The 16,192-nt window shown below is 46.6% G+C and overlaps 2 protein-coding genes across 7 annotated transcripts; one reads left to right on the forward strand and one right to left on the reverse strand.

Annotated features, from left to right (window-relative positions):
- Positions 1-1,728: 1,728 nt before the first annotated feature.
- Positions 1,729-9,015, reverse strand: LOC110513600 (39S ribosomal protein L46, mitochondrial). Of its 5 annotated transcripts, XR_005052387.1 has the most exons (6): positions 8,696-9,015; positions 4,140-4,344; positions 2,649-2,819; positions 2,087-2,301; positions 1,925-2,032; positions 1,729-1,870 (listed from the first exon to the last, which is right to left on the reverse strand). XR_005052387.1 is itself a non-coding variant. In XM_036981732.1 (5 exons), exons 1-5 carry the CDS (start codon positions 8,954-8,956, stop codon positions 2,006-2,008), a joined length of 879 nt encoding a protein of 292 aa, XP_036837627.1. In that variant the 5' UTR covers positions 8,957-9,015; the 3' UTR covers positions 1,729-2,005. The 5 variants fall into 5 exon arrangements, 2 of the variants coding, with proteins under 2 accessions (XP_036837627.1, XP_036837626.1); XR_005052386.1 differs by having other exon boundaries at positions 1,979-2,301; XR_005052385.1 differs by having other exon boundaries at positions 1,925-2,301.
- Positions 9,016-9,222: 207 nt separating this feature from the next.
- Positions 9,223-15,491, forward strand: LOC110514542 (28S ribosomal protein S11, mitochondrial-like). 2 transcript variants are annotated; one of them, XM_036981733.1, is made up of 6 exons: positions 9,223-9,445; positions 10,806-10,910; positions 12,823-12,921; positions 13,019-13,148; positions 13,334-13,399; positions 15,058-15,491. In XM_036981733.1, exons 1-6 carry the CDS (start codon positions 9,360-9,362, stop codon positions 15,163-15,165), a joined length of 594 nt encoding a protein of 197 aa, XP_036837628.1. In that variant the 5' UTR covers positions 9,223-9,359; the 3' UTR covers positions 15,166-15,491. The 2 variants fall into 2 exon arrangements, with proteins under 2 accessions (XP_036837628.1, XP_036837629.1); XM_036981734.1 differs by lacking the exon at positions 10,806-10,910 and having other exon boundaries at positions 9,256-9,445.
- The last annotated feature ends 701 nt before the right edge of the window (positions 15,492-16,192 follow it).

A 16,192-nucleotide genomic window follows, 5' to 3' on the forward strand; every position in this document is an offset into this window, starting at 1 on the left:
AATTTCCACAAAGTTTGCTGCTTCAGTGTCTTTAGATATTTTTGTCAGATGTTACTATGGAATACTGAAGTATAATTACAAGCATTTCATAAGTGACAAAGGCTTTTATTGACAATTACATGAAGTTGATGCAAAGAGTCAATATTTGCAGTGTTGACCCTTCTTTTTCAAGACCTCTGCAATCCTCCCTGGCATGCTGTCAATTAACGTCTGGGCCACATCCTGACTGATGGCAGCCCATTCTTGCATAATCAACGCTTGGAGTTTGTCAGAATTTGTGGGTTTTAGTTTGTCCACCCGCCTCTTGAGAATTGACCACAAGTTCTCATTGGGATTAAGGTCTGGGGAGTTTCCTGGCCATGGACCCAAAATAACAATGTTTTGTTCCCCGAGCAACTTAGTTATAACTTTTGCTTTATGGCAAGGTGCTCCATCATGCTGGAAAAAGCATTGTTCATCCCCAAACTGTTCCTGGATAGTTGGGAGATGTTGCTCTCGGGGATGTGTAGGTACCATTCTTTACTCATGGCTGTGTTCTTAGGCAAAATTGTGAGTGAGCCCACTCCCTTGGCTGAGAAGCAACCCCACACATGAATGGTCTCAGGATGCTTTACTGTTGGCATGACACAGGACTGATGGTAGCGCTCACCTTGTCTTCTTCTGACAAGCTTTCCAGATGCCCCAAACAGTCGGAAAGGAGATTCATCAGAGAAAATGACTTTACCCCAGTCCTCAGCAGTCCAATCCCTGTACCTTTTGCAGAATATCAGTCTGTCCCTGATGTTTTTCCTGGAGAGAAGTGGCTTCTTTGCTGCCCTTCTTGACACCAGGCCATCCTCCAAAAGTCTTCTCCTCACTGTGCGTGCAGATGCAACCTGCCTGCTGCCATTCCTGAGCTCTGTACTGGTGGTGCCCCGATTCTGCAGCCAAATCCATTTTAGGAGACGATCCTGGTGCTTGCTGGACTTTCTTGGGCGCCCTGAAGCCTTCATCACAACAACTGAACCGCTCTCCTTGAAGTTCTTGATGATCCATTAAATGGTTGATTTAGGTGCAATCTTACTGGCAGCAATATCCTTGCCTGTGCAGCCCTTTTTGTACAAAGCAATGATGACGGCACGTGTTTCCTTGCAGTTAACCATGCTTGACAGAGGAAGAACAATGATTCCAAGCACCACCCTCCTTTTGAAGCTTCCAGTCTGTTATTCAAACTCAATCAGCATGACAGAGTGATCTCCAGCCTTGTCCTCGTCAACACTCACACCTGTGTTAACGAGAGAATCACTGACATGATGTCAGCTGGTCCTTTTGTGGCAGGGCTGAAATGCATTGGAAATGTTTTTTGGGGGATTCAGTTCATTTGCATGGCAAAGAGGGACTTTGTAATAAAATGCAATTCAACTGATCACTCTTCATAACATTCTGGAGTATATGCAAATTGCCATCATACAAACTGAGGCAGCAGACTTCGTGAAAATGTATATTTGTGTCATTCTCAACTTTTGGCCACGACTGCAGAGACACTCTCTGACCAGTCTCTCCTGTCTCACTACTGCCATCTAGTGGACAGGACAATACACGGTTCTGACCAGCCTCTCCTGTCTCACTACTGCCATCTAGTGGAGGACAGGAAAATACACTGTTTGCATAGAACAACACACAGGCAAAGAGACTGGCTTTCTATCCTCTGGGATATAGGCCTATAGACAACACTGAATGGTTTATATGTTGGAACAAATGATAAACTTTAATCATGCTCTCTTACACACCAAGTGGACGGGCAGGAGAAAACAACAGTTGCTGTGACAGAAATATGACTTCCAGGACTCAACGAGGACGTTTCGAAAAAAGACATCCGTAACCATCACATCTTCTCCATCAGCTCTCATCCGCTCCATCACAGGTTGAGTATGAAGCAGTCAACCTTCTCCATCAGCTCTCATCCGCTCCATCACAAGTTGAGTATGAAGCAGTCAACCTTCTCCATCAGCTCTCATCCGCTCCATCACAGGTTGAGTATGAAGCAGTCAACCTTCTCCATCAGCTCTCATCCGCTCCATCACAGGTTGAGTATGAAGCGGTCGACCTTCTCCAAGTAAGCTGGCTTCAGGTATCCCTGCAGTTCAGTCTTCTTCACCCACAAGAAAGGTTCTTTCTGACTGGCTGAACCAGCAGACAGGAAAGCTTTGAAAAAGAAGACCTTGGCTCCCACGCAGCGCTCTGTCCGGACCTCTTTGGGGAATGTGTACCTGTACACTCCACAGGGGGTGTTGCCAAGGAACGTAGCCTTGAAATCAGCCTCTGGAACGAAGAACAAACTTGGCGTTAGAACGGAGTTGGAGAACACACAATTTAGAGTCTTTACTGATGTACCAGTACAGTGTTCAGGTGAAGGACTATCATGATACAGAACTAGAATAGTTAGATATAGAGCCCTGATCAAGAACATTGCATAGATCTCCTGCTCAAGCATGTGCGATCGAGATATTTCTGGAACCTTCCAGAGTCCAGCACTAGAGAAGGTGTTGGAAACCTGATGGAAATGTCTGCATCACCCCAAATTGGCCCCCTAATTCAGAGCACTACTTTTGACCAGGGCCTATAAAGTAGTGCACTAGATAAGGCTCCAGTACCACTACACAGCTGACCTGGCAGGCTGCTGAGGCCTCTCTCTGCTGTCTGTCGGAGAGTCTCCCCTGCCTCCCACTGGGCCTGAGGGAGCAGCCAGATGGTCTCTTTACCGACAGTCTGCTGGACCAGCAGGACCAGGCTGTCTCCTAGACACCTCTCCACTGAGCCCAGCGGTGTCCCACCTACATCTGAAACACAGAGTTACAGGTCAGTTTGACAGTCAATGTATTTTCCTACTATCACTGACTGTGTTGACTGATAACTACCCTGAGGGAAAATGTTGTTACTACGACTGAGCTGTTGTCCCACCCAGCTATCTTGAGATGACCTCATTAACTGTAGGTGTCTCTGGATAAGAGTGTCTGCTGAATGACTAACATGTCAATGTTGTTTATGAAGCAATTCACTGTTAGTCTCCACCTGTTGGTCATGAAGCATTTCACTGTTAGTCTCCACCTGTTGGTCGTGAAGCATTTCACTGTTAGTCTCCACCTGTTGGTCATGAAGCATTTCACTGTTAGTCTCCACCTGTTGACATGAAGCAATTCACTGTTAGTCTCCACCTGTTGACATGAAGAAATTCACTGTTAGTCTCCACCTGTTGGTCGTGAAGCATTTCACTGTTAGTCTCCACCTGTTGGTCATGAAGCATTTCACTGTTAGTCTCCACCTGTTGACATGAAGCAATTCACTGTTAGTCTCCACCTGTTGACATGAAGAAATTCACTGTTAGTCTCCACCTGTTGGTCGTGAAGCATTTCACTGTTAGTCTCCACCTGTTGGTCGTGAAGCATTTCACTGTTATTCTCCACCTGTTGGTCGTGAAGCATTTCACTGTTATTCTCCACCTGTTGGTCGTGAAGCATTTCACTGTTATTCTCCACCTGTTGGTCGTGAAGCATTTCACTGTTAGTCTCCACCTGTTGGTCGTGAAGCATTTCACTGTTAGTCTCCACCTGTTGTTCATGAAGCATTTCACTGTTAGTCTCCACCTGTTGGTCGTGAAGCATTTCACTGTTAGTCTCCACCTGTTGGTCGTGAAGCATTTCACTGTTAGTCTCCACCTGTTGGTCGTGAAGCATTTCACTGTTAGTCTCCACCTGTTGGTCGTGAAGCATTTCACTGTTAGTCTCCACCTGTTGGTCGTGAAGCATTTCACTGTTAGTCTCCACCTGTTGGTCGTGAAGCATTTCACTGTTAGTCTCCACCTGTTGGTCGTGAAGCATTTCACTGTTAGTCTCCACCTGTTGGTCGTGAAGCATTTCACTGTTAGTCTCCACCTGTTGGTCGTGAAGCATTTCACTGTTAGTCTCCACCTGTTGGTCGTGAAGCATTTCACTGTTAGTCTCCACCTGTTGGTCGTGAAGCATTTCACTGTTAGTCTCCACCTGTTGTTCATGAAGCACGTGACCAATAACGTGATTTATTATTTTATTTGTTCCTAATGTTTTGTTGAGTCAGTGCATAGGGAATAGGGTGCCATTTAGGACAACCTCTCTGACTCCTACCTCTGTCTCTGAGAGCAGGTTGGAAGTGTTTGAGTTTCTGTTCCCAGGTGTCCTCCTGGTCCTGAGCGGTGATGGTCTCCTGGCCACCGTAGTCTGCCTCCTCCTCATCTGAATCATAGTTGTCTGCCTGTTTACGAGTCATACGTTCTGAGTCCTCAAGGAGCCTCTGTTCATGATCCGACAGCAAGCTTCTCTCCAGCTCCATCTGGGATTAGGATATCACAGAGACGTCACCCTCTCAACCCCTAGGATATCACAGAGACGTCACCCTCTCAACCCCTAGGATATCACAGAGACGTCACCCTCTCAACCCCTAGGATATCACAGAGACGTCACCCTCTCAACCCCTAGGATATCACAGAGACGTCACCCTCTCAACCCCTAGGATATCACAGAGACGTCACCCTCTCATTCCTAGGATATCACAGAGACGTCACCCTCTCAACCCCTAGGATATCACAGAGACGTCACCCTCTCAACCCCTAGGATATCACAGAGACGTCACCCTCTCAACCCCTAGGATATCACAGAGACGTCACCCTCTCAACCCCTAGGATATCACAGAGACGTCACCCTCTCAACCCCTAGGATATCACAGAGACGTCACCCTCTCATTCCTAGGATATCACAGAGACGTCACCCTCTCAACCCCTAGGATATCACAGAGACGTCACCCTCTCATTCCTAGGATATCACAGACATGTCATCCTCTCATTTCTATCACACACTAGTAATACATCTTCCGAGGAGAGGAGGCCTATTGGAGACAAGGACTTTATAATATCATGTAATACGTAGATATAAAGGAGCCCAGAGTGAATTACACCAGGACATTCAGGTCTACATGCTGTTAAGAGCTTAGCAAAAAAACAACAACATTTATACTGGATAAATAAATTACCTTTTAAAAATGTAGCATGAACAGAACCAGTCATGATATTGTCATCTGATTGTCAAACAAATCACTTCAAGAAGTAGATTACCTGTTCATCCCCTCCAAAATCAATTCCAGCTTCCAAACTGCATGTATACTGGTGTGAGTTGGTACATGGAAATAGTCTACCCTCTGCTAGGACCGCCGGTAGTCTACCCTCTGCTAGGACCGCCGGTAGTCTACCCTCTGCTACAGGACCGCCGGTAGTCTACCCTCTGCTACAGGACCGCCGGTAGTCTACCCTCTGCTACAGGACCGCCGGTAGTCTACCCTCTGCTACAGGACCGCCGGTAGTCTACCCTCTGCTACAGGACCGCCGGTAGTCTACCCTCTGCTACAGGACCGCCGGTAGTCTACCCTCTGCTACAGGACCGCCGGTAGTCTACCCTCTGCTACAGGACCGCCGGTAGTCTACCCTCTGCTACAGGACCGCCGGTAGTCTACCCTCTGCTACAGGACCGCCGGTAGTCTACCCTCTGCTAGGACCGCCGGTAGTCTACCCTCTGCTAGGACCGCCGGTAGTCTACCCTCTGCTACAGTACTGCTGGTAGTCTACCCTCCGCTAGGACTACAGTACTGCTGGTAGTCTACCCTCCGCTAGGACTACAGTACTGCCGGTAGTCTACCCTCCGCTAGGACTACAGTACTGCCGGTAGTCTACCCTCCGCTAGGACTACAGTACTGCCGGTAGTCTACCCTCCGCTAGGACTACAGTACTGCCGGTAGTCTACCCTCCGCTAGGACTACAGTACTGCCGGTAGTCTACCCTCCGCTAGGACTACAGTACTGCCGGTAGTCTACCCTCCGCTAGGACTACAGTACTGCCGGTAGTCTACCCTCCGCTAGGACTACAGTACTGCCGGTAGTCTACCCTCCGCTAGGACTACAGTACTGCCGGTAGTCTACCCTCCGCTAGGACTACAGTACTGCCGGTAGTCTACCCTCCGCTAGGACTACAGTACTGCCGGTAGTCTACCCTCCGCTAGGACTACAGTACTGCCGGTAGTCTACCCTCCGCTAGGACTACAGTACTGCCGGTAGTCTACCCTCCACTAGGACTACAGTACTGCCGGTAGTCTACCCTCCACTAGGACTACAGTACTGCCGGCAGTCTACCCTCCACTAGGACTACAGTACTGCCGGTAGTCTACCCTCCACTAGGACTACAGTACTGCCGGTAGTCTACCCTCCACTAGGACTACAGTACTGCCGGTAGTCTACCCTCCGCTAGGACTACAGTACTGCCGGTAGTCTACCCTCCGCTAGGACTACAGTACTGCCGGTAGTCTACCCTCCGCTAGGACTACAGTACTGCCGGTAGTCTACCCTCCACTACAGTACTGCCGGTAGTCTACCCTCCACTAGGACTACAGTACTGCTGGTAGTCTACCCTCCACTACAGTACTGCCGGTAGTCTACCCTCCCCTACAGTACTGCCGGTAGTCTACCCTCCCAGCAAAAGCATTGTACACACATGAACACACGCAGGACAGGTAGTCTACATTCAATATATTACAGTTGAAAAACATGTTTTACACCCTGGTTCAGGAGTAACATGTAATTAATAAACTGTCCTCATGGGCACATAGATCTAAAATAATGTAGGCCTATGCAAATGCTTCTAACCAAAATAGTCAACTATAGGCCTACTGGCATTCATTTACTTGTTGGATGGATTTGGATGCGCATTGGTGTCTAGTGATGTTGGTGTCTAGTTGTCTAGTGATGTTGGTGTCTAGCTGTAGGCTAGGTGTCTAGTGATATTGGTGTCTAGTTGTCTAGCTGTAGGCTAGGTGTCTAGTGATATTGGTGTCTAGGTGTCTTGCTGTAGGCTAGTGATTTTGGTGTCTAGCTGTAGGCTAGTGATTTTGGTGTCTAGCTGTAGGCTAGTGATTTTGGTGTCTAGCTGTAAGCTAGTGATTTTGGTGTCTAGCTGTAGGCTAGTGATTTTGGTGTCTAGCTGTAGGCTAGTGATTTTGGTGTCTAGCTGTAAGCTAGTGATATTGGTGTCTAGCTGTAGGCGAGTGATATTGGTGTCTAGCTGTAGGCTAGTTGTCTAGTGATACTGGTGTCTAGCTGTAGGCTAGTTGTCTAGTGATATTGGTGTCTAGCTGTAGGCTAGTTGTCTAGTGATATTGGTGTCTAGCTGTAGGCTAGTTGTCTAGTGATATTGGTGTCTAGTTGTAGGCTAGTTATCTAGTGATATTGGTGTCTAGTTGTAGGCTAGTTGTCTAGTGATATTGGTGTCTAGTGATATTGGTGTCTAGCTGTAGGCTAGTTGTCTAGTGATGTTGGTGTCTAGCTGTAGGCTAGTTGTCTAGTGATGTTGGTGTCTAGCTGTCTAGTGATCTTGGTGTCTAGTGATGTTGGTGTCTAGCTGTCTAGTGATGTTGGTGTCTAGCAGTCTAGTGATGTTGGTGACTAGCGGTCTAGTGATGTTGGTGTCTAGCTGTCTAGTGATGTTGGTGTCTAGCTGTCTAGTGATGTTGGTGTCTAGCTGTCTAGTGATCTTGGTGTCTAGTGATCTTGGTGTCTTGCTGTCTAGTGATGCTGGTGTCTAGCTGTCTAGTGATATTGGTGTCTAGTGATGTTGGTGTCTAGTTGTCTAGTGATGTTGGTGTCTAGTTGTCTAGTGATGTTGGTGTCTAGTTGTAGGCTAGTTGTCTAGTGATGTTGGTGTCTAGTTGTAGGCTAGTTGTCTAGTGATATTGGTGTCTAGTGATGTTGGTGTCTAGTTGTAGGCTAGTTGTCTAGTGATGTTGCTGTCTAGTTGTCTAGTGATGTTGGTGTTTAGTTGTCTAGTGATGTTGGTGTTTAGTTGTCTAGTGATGTTGGTGTCTAGCTGTCCAGTGATGTTGGTGTCTAGTTCTGTTGGTGTCTAGTGATGTTTGTGTCTAGCTGTAGGCTAGTTGTCTAGTGATGTTGGTGTCTAGTGATATTGGTGTCTAGCTGTCTAGTGATGTTGGTGTCTAGTTGTCTAGTGATATTGGTGTCTAGCTGTAGGCTAGTTGTCTAGTGATATTGGTGTCTAGCTGTAGGCTAGTTGTCTAGTGATATTGGTGTCTAGCTGTCTAGTGATGTTGGTGTCTAGTTGTCTAGTGATGTTGGTGTCTAGTGATATTGGTGTCTAGCAGTAGGCTAATTGTCTAGTGATGTTGGTGTCTAGCTGTCTAGTGATGTTGGTGTCTAGTTGTCTAGTGATGTTGATGTCTAGCTGTAGGCTAGTTGTCTAGTGATGTTGGTGTCTAAATCATATTTACCATTGCATTTTAAACAAAGAGAAGAATGGTTAAATTAGCATTATTTAGGGCAACACCATAGTTTGTTGCATATAGGGGAGCTAACTCTTCATTCAGAGGAGTTGAGCCCCCCCATCTGTATTTCCGAACCCTGTAGCAGAGCAGTGGAGAGCAACAGGGCGCAGGGATTTATTCTAGCCTTACACTACTGATTCAACTCAATGAAGTCTTGGAAGTTGATTGGTTGAATATGTGTTAGTGCAAGGCTTGAAGCAAAGACCTGCATTGGCCTGCACATCCACTTCAGGACCACGGTCAGCAAACCATCTCAGACTATTCACTAGTGACTACAGCCATTGACAAGTGAATGGAAACACATTTACCTGATGCATGAGCTCAGCGAATTGGTCTTCGATCGGGTTCCGCTCCTGTGATATGACAGGCAGCCTCTGGAGACACACCGCCCCGTACAGCTTCCATGGCGACGCGACGCTTTCCGTTTTACTTCTGGTCTGAGTTGCAGCTCGACAAGCAGAACCGAGAGAAATTTGACGAACTCCTGTATGTTTTAGCCCTGTCCGTCTGACATTTGTAATAAATTGCCATATAGGGCGACTCGCCATCCTCGAGCAGGGCGCTGCCATCTTGATTCTCCTGTTTCCACCCACAATCCTCTGCGAAGAAGGGAGAGATTATGCTAAGGAAAAAAGGGTAGAGGAAATTAAGATAAATGTAGTTTGAAATATAAAATATTTAACATTAAGATCATTCATTGAAACATATCTTGTTTTAATTGATCTTAGATACATTTAGTGTAGAAATAAAAACGTTTATGCATAAGATTTTAGAACTAAATATTTTCTAATCATTTGAATCGCTCCCCCACATTATTAATAATGTACTATTCCAGGAAACGCGTCATACTAAATGGCTAATTTTGACTTTGTGACTGTGATATCTATTGGAAACCTCCTCAATGTCACACATGTTGTTGTGTAACGCTAGTTGACTTGTTGGTTTCTAGTAGCTAAATTATATTATCTAATCATGCATAAATTAAATTGTATATTATCTAATTCTGTCAGGAGTGCCTGCCAACAGGTTGCTGGTTCCTTCAATGCAGGAGGCTCAATGTAAGTATCTCGTTTTTTATACGAAATCCCATGCATGCAATTGACAGATAGTTAACGTTATTTTACGATGCTAGTTTGAGAACTGGTAGTGTGGTACTTTAAACTCGACAAAGACCTTTACCGATTTAATTATACTGCCAGCTTGCTACACTTCATTCAACCGATCAGCTACCTTAGTTATCTATCTATACTAGGGGGCGGCAGGGTAGCCTAGTGGTTAGAGCGTTGGACGAAAGGTTGCAAGTTCAAACCCCCGAGCTGACAAGGTACAAATCTGTCGTTCTGCCCCTGAACAGGCACTGTTCCTAGGCTGTCATTGAAAATAAGAATTTGTTCTTAACTGACTTGCCTAGTAAAATAAAAAATAAATAAATACGAAACAAAATTATAAACGCAACATGTAACAATTTCAGTTCGTGTGTGTAACAGCCATTGACAAGTGAACCATTTCAGAGTTACAGTTCATATAAGGAAAATAGTCCATTAAAATTAATTATTCCCTAATCTATGAATTTCACATGACTGGGTGGGGCCTTATTATTTTTTTTTATAAACTTTTATTTAATTAGGCAAGTCAGAACAAAATCTTATTTACAATGATGGCCTACACTGGCCAAACCCGGACAACGCTGGGCCAATTGTGCGTCGCCCTATGGGAATCCCAATCATGGCTGGTTGTGAAGTGCAATCACCCTCCTATCCCATCCATGTAAGAATGCTGTTCTTTGACTACAGCTCAGTACCTTCCAAATTCATCATTATTAAGCTCAAGGCCCTGGGTCTCAACCCCTCCCTGTGCAACTGGGTCCTGGACTTTCTGATGGTCCGCCCCCAGGTGGTGAAGATAGGAAACAACACCTCCACTTCGCTGATCCTCAACACAGGGGCCCCACAAGGGTGGGTGCTCAGCCCCCTCCTGTACTCCTTGTTCACCCATGACTGTGTGGCCACGCACGCCTCCAACTCAAAAAGCTTCTTGATATGCCACACCTGTCAGGTGTATGGATTATCTTGGCAAAGGAGAAATGCTCAATAACAGGGACATAAAAACACATTTGTGTAAATCATTCGAGAGAAATAAGCTTTTTCTGGGATTGTTTATTTCAGCTCATGAAACCAACACCTTCACATGTGGTGTTTATATTCCTGTTCACTAGATGATCTGGGCAGTTACTGGACTGTCTCAACATGAACCAGTTGATTTGCGGTCTGCAGAGAGCAGTGTGCTGATTGGTTTATTCTCTGTTATAGTTGTAGAACCAGTGGTCTGCAGTGTGCTGATTGGTTTATTCTCTGTTATAGTTGTGGAACCAGCGGTCTGCAGAGAGCAGTGTGCTGATTGGTTTATTCTCTGTTGTAGTTGTGGAACCGGCGGTCTGCAGAGAGCAGTGTCCTCCAGTGCTGTCAGGTTGCAAGAGGATGCCAGTGTCTCAGCCACACCTGGGAAAATATCCAAAGACTTCAGGTAACACTAGCTCTGACTAGGTGGTATTCTGCCTTCTCCCTACAGCTCTCAGACTCTAGGTGGCATTCTCCCTACAGCTCTCAGCCATTCTGCCTACAGCTCTCAGCCATTCTGCCTACAGCTCTCAGCCATTCTGCCTACAGCTCTCAGCCATTCTGCCTACAGCTCTCAGCCATTCTGCCTTTTCCCTACAGCTCTCAGCCATTCGCTTCGCTCACAACTGGCTCATGTGAGCTACAATCCCAACTCTGTGTCATCAGCGAGAAACAATCCTTCAAAATAAAATAGTCCATTTTGCCCAGATCCATCCAGCAAAACTATAAAATTCAGCTCCACTTCCTGAGTTTCGCTGACACAGGTGTACAGAGCATGCTAGATAGCTAATTAACACAGGTAGTTCCATCGGTCTTCGTAAACAAGCAATGAACCATGGAGATATGGCCTTGTGGGAACACTAACCCTATAAAGATGTGTTGTAATTTTAACCTTTTAGTAAAAAAAAAAAAAGATTTCTCTCTGATTTGAAAGATAAGGTCCATATGCCTCCAAAACCGTACTGCAAGCGATGCCTGTTAATGTTCAGCCCGAGCGTCGTACAGAAGACACCTTTGTCCAATGACTTATTGGGTATCTGGGGTATTTTAATAGGATCCCTGTATATCAGTACCCACACAATATCCAGGTCAAATAGGGGAGAGGCGTTGTGCCGTGAGGTGAGGTGAGGTGTTGCTTTAGGATTTTTTAAACCCGGTTTGCTGTTCACTTGAGGGATCTCAGATGGGAGCTCAATGTAATCATGGCTCTATGTAATACTGTCCACTTTCTGGAAGTTGTTCTGGATTTGGGGACTGTGAAAAGACCCCTGGTGGCATGTCTGGCGGGGTAAGTGTGTGTGTGTCAGAGATTTGTGTAAGTTGACTGTGCAAACAATTTGGTATTTAACGACTGTTTCTTATAATGTTGCAATCAGTCTCTCCTCTACTTCCAGCCCAGAGAGACTGTATTGATCTTAGCCTTCTGATGACAAGACGTGTCGCTCTGTTCTGGGCCAGCTGCAGCTTAACTAGGTCCTTCTTTGTTGCACCTGACCATATGACTGGACAATAATCAAGCTAAGATCGAACTAGAGCCTGCAGGACTTGACCATATGACTGGACAACACTCACAATAAGATCAAACTAGAGCCTGCAGGACTTGCTTTTTGGAGGGTGGTGTCAGAAAAGCAGACACATCTCCCCATCTTTACAACCATTGAATCAATATGTTTTTACCATGACAGTTTACACTCTAAGGCAACACCAAGTCATTTAGTTTCCTCAACGTGTTTACCAGTTGAGGTATAGTTATGGTGCTGGAGGTGATGGCTGCCGTTTTACAGGCTCCTAACCAACTGGGCTATTTATTTTATTCACATTGTTTGTAACTTATTGTGTACATAATGTTGCTGCTACCGTCTCTTATGACCAAAAAGAGCTCCTGGTCATCTGAACAGCGATTACTCACCTCGAACTGGACGCAGAGTTTTTTTTTATTTAATGAGTTCGAAGCAAATGATATACTGCTTTGTCAAGACGAGGCCCAAATCCCCGTCATCAGCGTGAAGAAAAGGGGAAGGAGGAAAAGGGGGAGGAGGGCGGGGTGCATTCTAAGAATTCGTAGACGAGTTGGTAAACCACGACTCCCCTCCGTATTATAAACCACGACTCCCCTCCGTATTATAAACCACGACTCCCCTCTGTATTATTGGCCAACGTGCTCATTGGAAAACAAACTGGCCGATCTACGATTTAAGACTCCTACCAACGGGACATTCAAACTAGTCATATGTTTCACCGAGACGTGTTGACAACAGTCTTTGCTCAATATTGTCACGTTTCCAACAGTTTGCCCATGTTTCTTCCTCCTCTCTAAGTCACCTCCCCCCGATGCCTGGCCAGGACAGTGTGCTGAGATGGGCTGGGAAGAAGTACGAGGAGTTGCCAATAGCACATATCAAAGCCACATATAACAAGTAAGCTGACAGACAGTGATGTGAATAACTGATATATTTTAATGTCCAGCTGACAGACTGATGTGAACAGCTGATATTTTAACGTGTCCCCCTCCAGTACACATGTCCAGGTGACAGACTGTGAGGGCCAGTTCATGGTCAGAACATCGTGTGGAACCGAGGGGTTCAAGAACGTCAAGAAGTCCACTCCCATCGCTGCTCAGACAGCAGGCATCTCAGCTGCAGCGGTGAGATGAGACCACATGGAAAATATAGATCAAGTAGACGTATAGTTAATAGTTGTAGTCTGGCTGCTACAGACGACAGAGACATCTGTTCTCCACTAGATGGCACTAGAGCCTAAAACAAACTGGCAAAAAGATGAATTTGTGTTTCCTGATGAATGGTCCTGTATTCTTCTTCTCCTGGGCAGAAGGCCACAGCGGTGGGGGTGACGTTTGTCCGCGTGTTGGTGAAAGGTCTGGGTCCTGGACGCCTGGTGAGAACCTTTTTTGATGAATTGCAGAATTCATACCGTAGAGATAAACAGTGTTCACATGATGCATCTCCCCCCACTCTGACGTTATCCCAGCAGTTTGACCAGCAGCAGACCACCCTGTATCCCACTGTTGGCTTTAACCAGCAGCAGACCACCCTGTATCCCACTGCTGGCTTTAACCAGCAGCAGACCACCCTGTATCCCACTGCAGGCGTTAACCAGCAGCAGACCACCCTGTATCCCACTGTTGGCTTTAACCAGCAGCAGACCACCCTGTATCCCACTGTTTTAACCAGCAGCAGACCACCCTGCATCCCACTGTGTTAACCAGCAGCAGACCACCCTGTATCCCACTGCTGGCTTTAACCAGCATCAGACCACCCTGTATCCCACTGGGTTAACCAGCAGCAGACCACCCTGTATCCCACTGCTGGCTTTAACCAGCAGCAGACCACCCTGTATCCCACTGCTGGCTTTAACCAGCAGCAGACCACCCTGCATCCCACTGCTGGCTTTAACCAGCAGCAGACCACCCTGTATCCCACTGCTGGCTTTAACCAGCAGCAGACCACCCTGCATCCCACTGTGTTAACCAGCAGCAGACCACCCTGTATCCCACTGCTGGCTTTAACCAGCAGCAGACCACCCTGCATCCCACTGTGTTAACCAGCAGCAGACCACCCTGTATCCCACTGCTGGCTTTAACCAGCAGCAGACCACCCTGTATCCCACTGCTGGCTTTAACCAGCAGCAGACCACCCTGCATCCCACTGCTGGCTTTAACCAGCAGCAGACCACCCTGTATCCCACTGCTGGCTTTAACCAGCAGCAGACCACCCTGTATCCCACTGCTGGCTTTAACCAGCAGTAGACCACCCTGTATCCCACTGCTGGCTTTAACCAGCAGCAGACCACCCTGTATCCCACTGCTGGCTTTAACCAGCAGCAGACCACCCTGGCTTTAACCAGCAGCAGACCACCCTGTATCCCACTGCTGGCTTTAACCAGCAGCAGACCACCCTGTATCCCACTGCTGGCTTTAACCAGCAGCAGACCACCCTGTATCCCACTTCTGGCGTTAACCAGCAGCAGACCACCCTGTATCCCACTGTGTTAACCAGCAGCAGACCACCCTGGCTTTAACCAGCAGCAGACCACCCTGTATCCCACTGCTGGCTTTAACCAGCAGCAGACCACCCTGTATCCTACTGCTGGCTTTAACCAGCAGCAGACCACGCTGTATCCCACTGCTGGCTTTAACCAGCAGCAGACCACCCTGCATCCCACTGGCTTTAACCAGCAGCAGACCACCCTGTATCCTACTGTGTTAACCAGCAGCAGACCACCCTGTATCCCACTGTTTTAACCAGCAGCAGACCACCCTGTATCCCACTGTTTTAACCAGCAGCAGACCACCCTGTATCCCACTGTGTTAACCAGCAGCAGACCACCCTGTATCCCACTGTGTTAACTAGCCGCAGACCACCCTGTATCCCACTGTTTTAACCAGCAGCAGACCACCCTGTATCCCAAATTAGAATGTGTTCTCAGTCAATTTACCTGGTTAATTAAACATCTGGTTTTGAATCTGTCAGAATCTTGTAGAGATGAGGAAAAGTCATTTGACTCGGTTCTGATGCATTTCTCTCTGTGTGCAGTCTGCCATCAAGGGTCTGACCATGGGAGGATTGGAGGTTGTGTCCATCACAGACAACACCCCCGTACCACACAATGGTTGTCGCCCTCGCAAGGCTCGAAGAATATGAACAGGACCGTACCATCATGGACTGCAGGGGTCCAGCCATCTGTCTTGTAAACATGCTTAATGTTGTTGTATGAAGACTATTTTTTTACTGGTATTTAAGCATTTTGGAAAATACTTGTACTTGCAGAAATGTTTAAAACATTCAGGGCCTGTTTCCCAGACACAGATTCATCCCTGGACTGAAAAACAAGTTCAATGTAGAATCTTCAGTCCAGGTCTTAATCTGTGTCTGGGGGAACTGGCTGAACCTGAATGCATGGACCAGCACATCTAGTAACAGATAGAAAATGATTCATCGATTGTTTATTAAATCCATATACACCCAAACCCCTGTACAACATGTGTTTATAAATACAAGGCTTCCAGCAGGAGAGAACCTGGTCAGATCAGTCCATCAGGAGAGAACCTGGTCAGATCAGTCCAGCAGGAGAGAACCTGGTCAGATCAGTCCAGCAGGTTTAACTAACATGAGGTGAACAACCAAAACATGCAGTTATACAGAAACTAGTCAAACGTTGCTGACTTCCTGGTTCCATCAAGGTGTACTGATAGGAGGGGTCAAACGTTGCTAACTTCCTGGTTCCATCAAGGTGTACTGATAGGAGGGGTCAAATAGAACATCTCTGCTACTGTAGCCTAGTGTCTGTACAGTAGGTAACAGAACATCTCTGCTACTGTAGCCTAGTGTCTGTACAGTAGGTAACAGAACATCTCTGCTACTGTAGCCTAGTGTCTGTGAGCTGCAGGTAACCGAACATCTCTGCTACTGTAGTCTATAGTGTCTACAGTAGGTAACAGAATATCTCTGCTACTGTAGTCTAGTGTCTGTGAGCTGCAGGTAACCGAACATCTCTGCTACTGTAGTCTAGTGTCTACAGTAGGTAACAGAACATCTCTGCTACTGTAGCCTAGTGTCTGTACAGTAGGTAACAGAACATCTCTGCTACTGTAGCCTAGTGTCTGAGCTGCAGGTAACAGAACATCTCTGCTACTGTAGTCTAGTGTCTACAGTAGGTAACAGAACATCT

The sequence above is a fragment of the Oncorhynchus mykiss genome, chromosome 6, assembly GCF_013265735.2.
Source record: "Oncorhynchus mykiss isolate Arlee chromosome 6, USDA_OmykA_1.1, whole genome shotgun sequence".
NCBI lineage: Eukaryota > Metazoa > Chordata > Actinopteri > Salmoniformes > Salmonidae > Oncorhynchus > Oncorhynchus mykiss.

Excerpts from the sequence above, each read along its gene's own strand:
- LOC110514542 (XM_036981733.1), top strand. The coding sequence starts at position 9,360 with ATGCATAAATTAAATTGTATATTATCTAATTCTGTCAGGAGTGCCTGC. Across the intron at positions 9,446-10,805 it reads TTCAATGCAGGAGGCTCAAT|TTGTGGAACCGGCGGTCTGC; the intron begins GTAAGTATCTCG and ends TCTCTGTTGTAG. Across the intron at positions 10,911-12,822 it reads AAAATATCCAAAGACTTCAG|TCACCTCCCCCCGATGCCTG; the intron begins GTAACACTAGCT and ends CTCCTCTCTAAG.
- LOC110513600 (XM_036981732.1), bottom strand. The coding sequence starts at position 8,956 with ATGGCAGCGCCCTGCTCGAGGATGGCGAGTCGCCCTATATGGCAATTT. Across the intron at positions 2,820-4,139 it reads ACCTGCTCTCAGAGACAGAG|ATGTAGGTGGGACACCGCTG; the intron begins GTAGGAGTCAGA and ends TCTGTGTTTCAG. Across the intron at positions 2,302-2,648 it reads AGGCCTCAGCAGCCTGCCAG|AGGCTGATTTCAAGGCTACG; the intron begins GTCAGCTGTGTA and ends TCTTCGTTCCAG.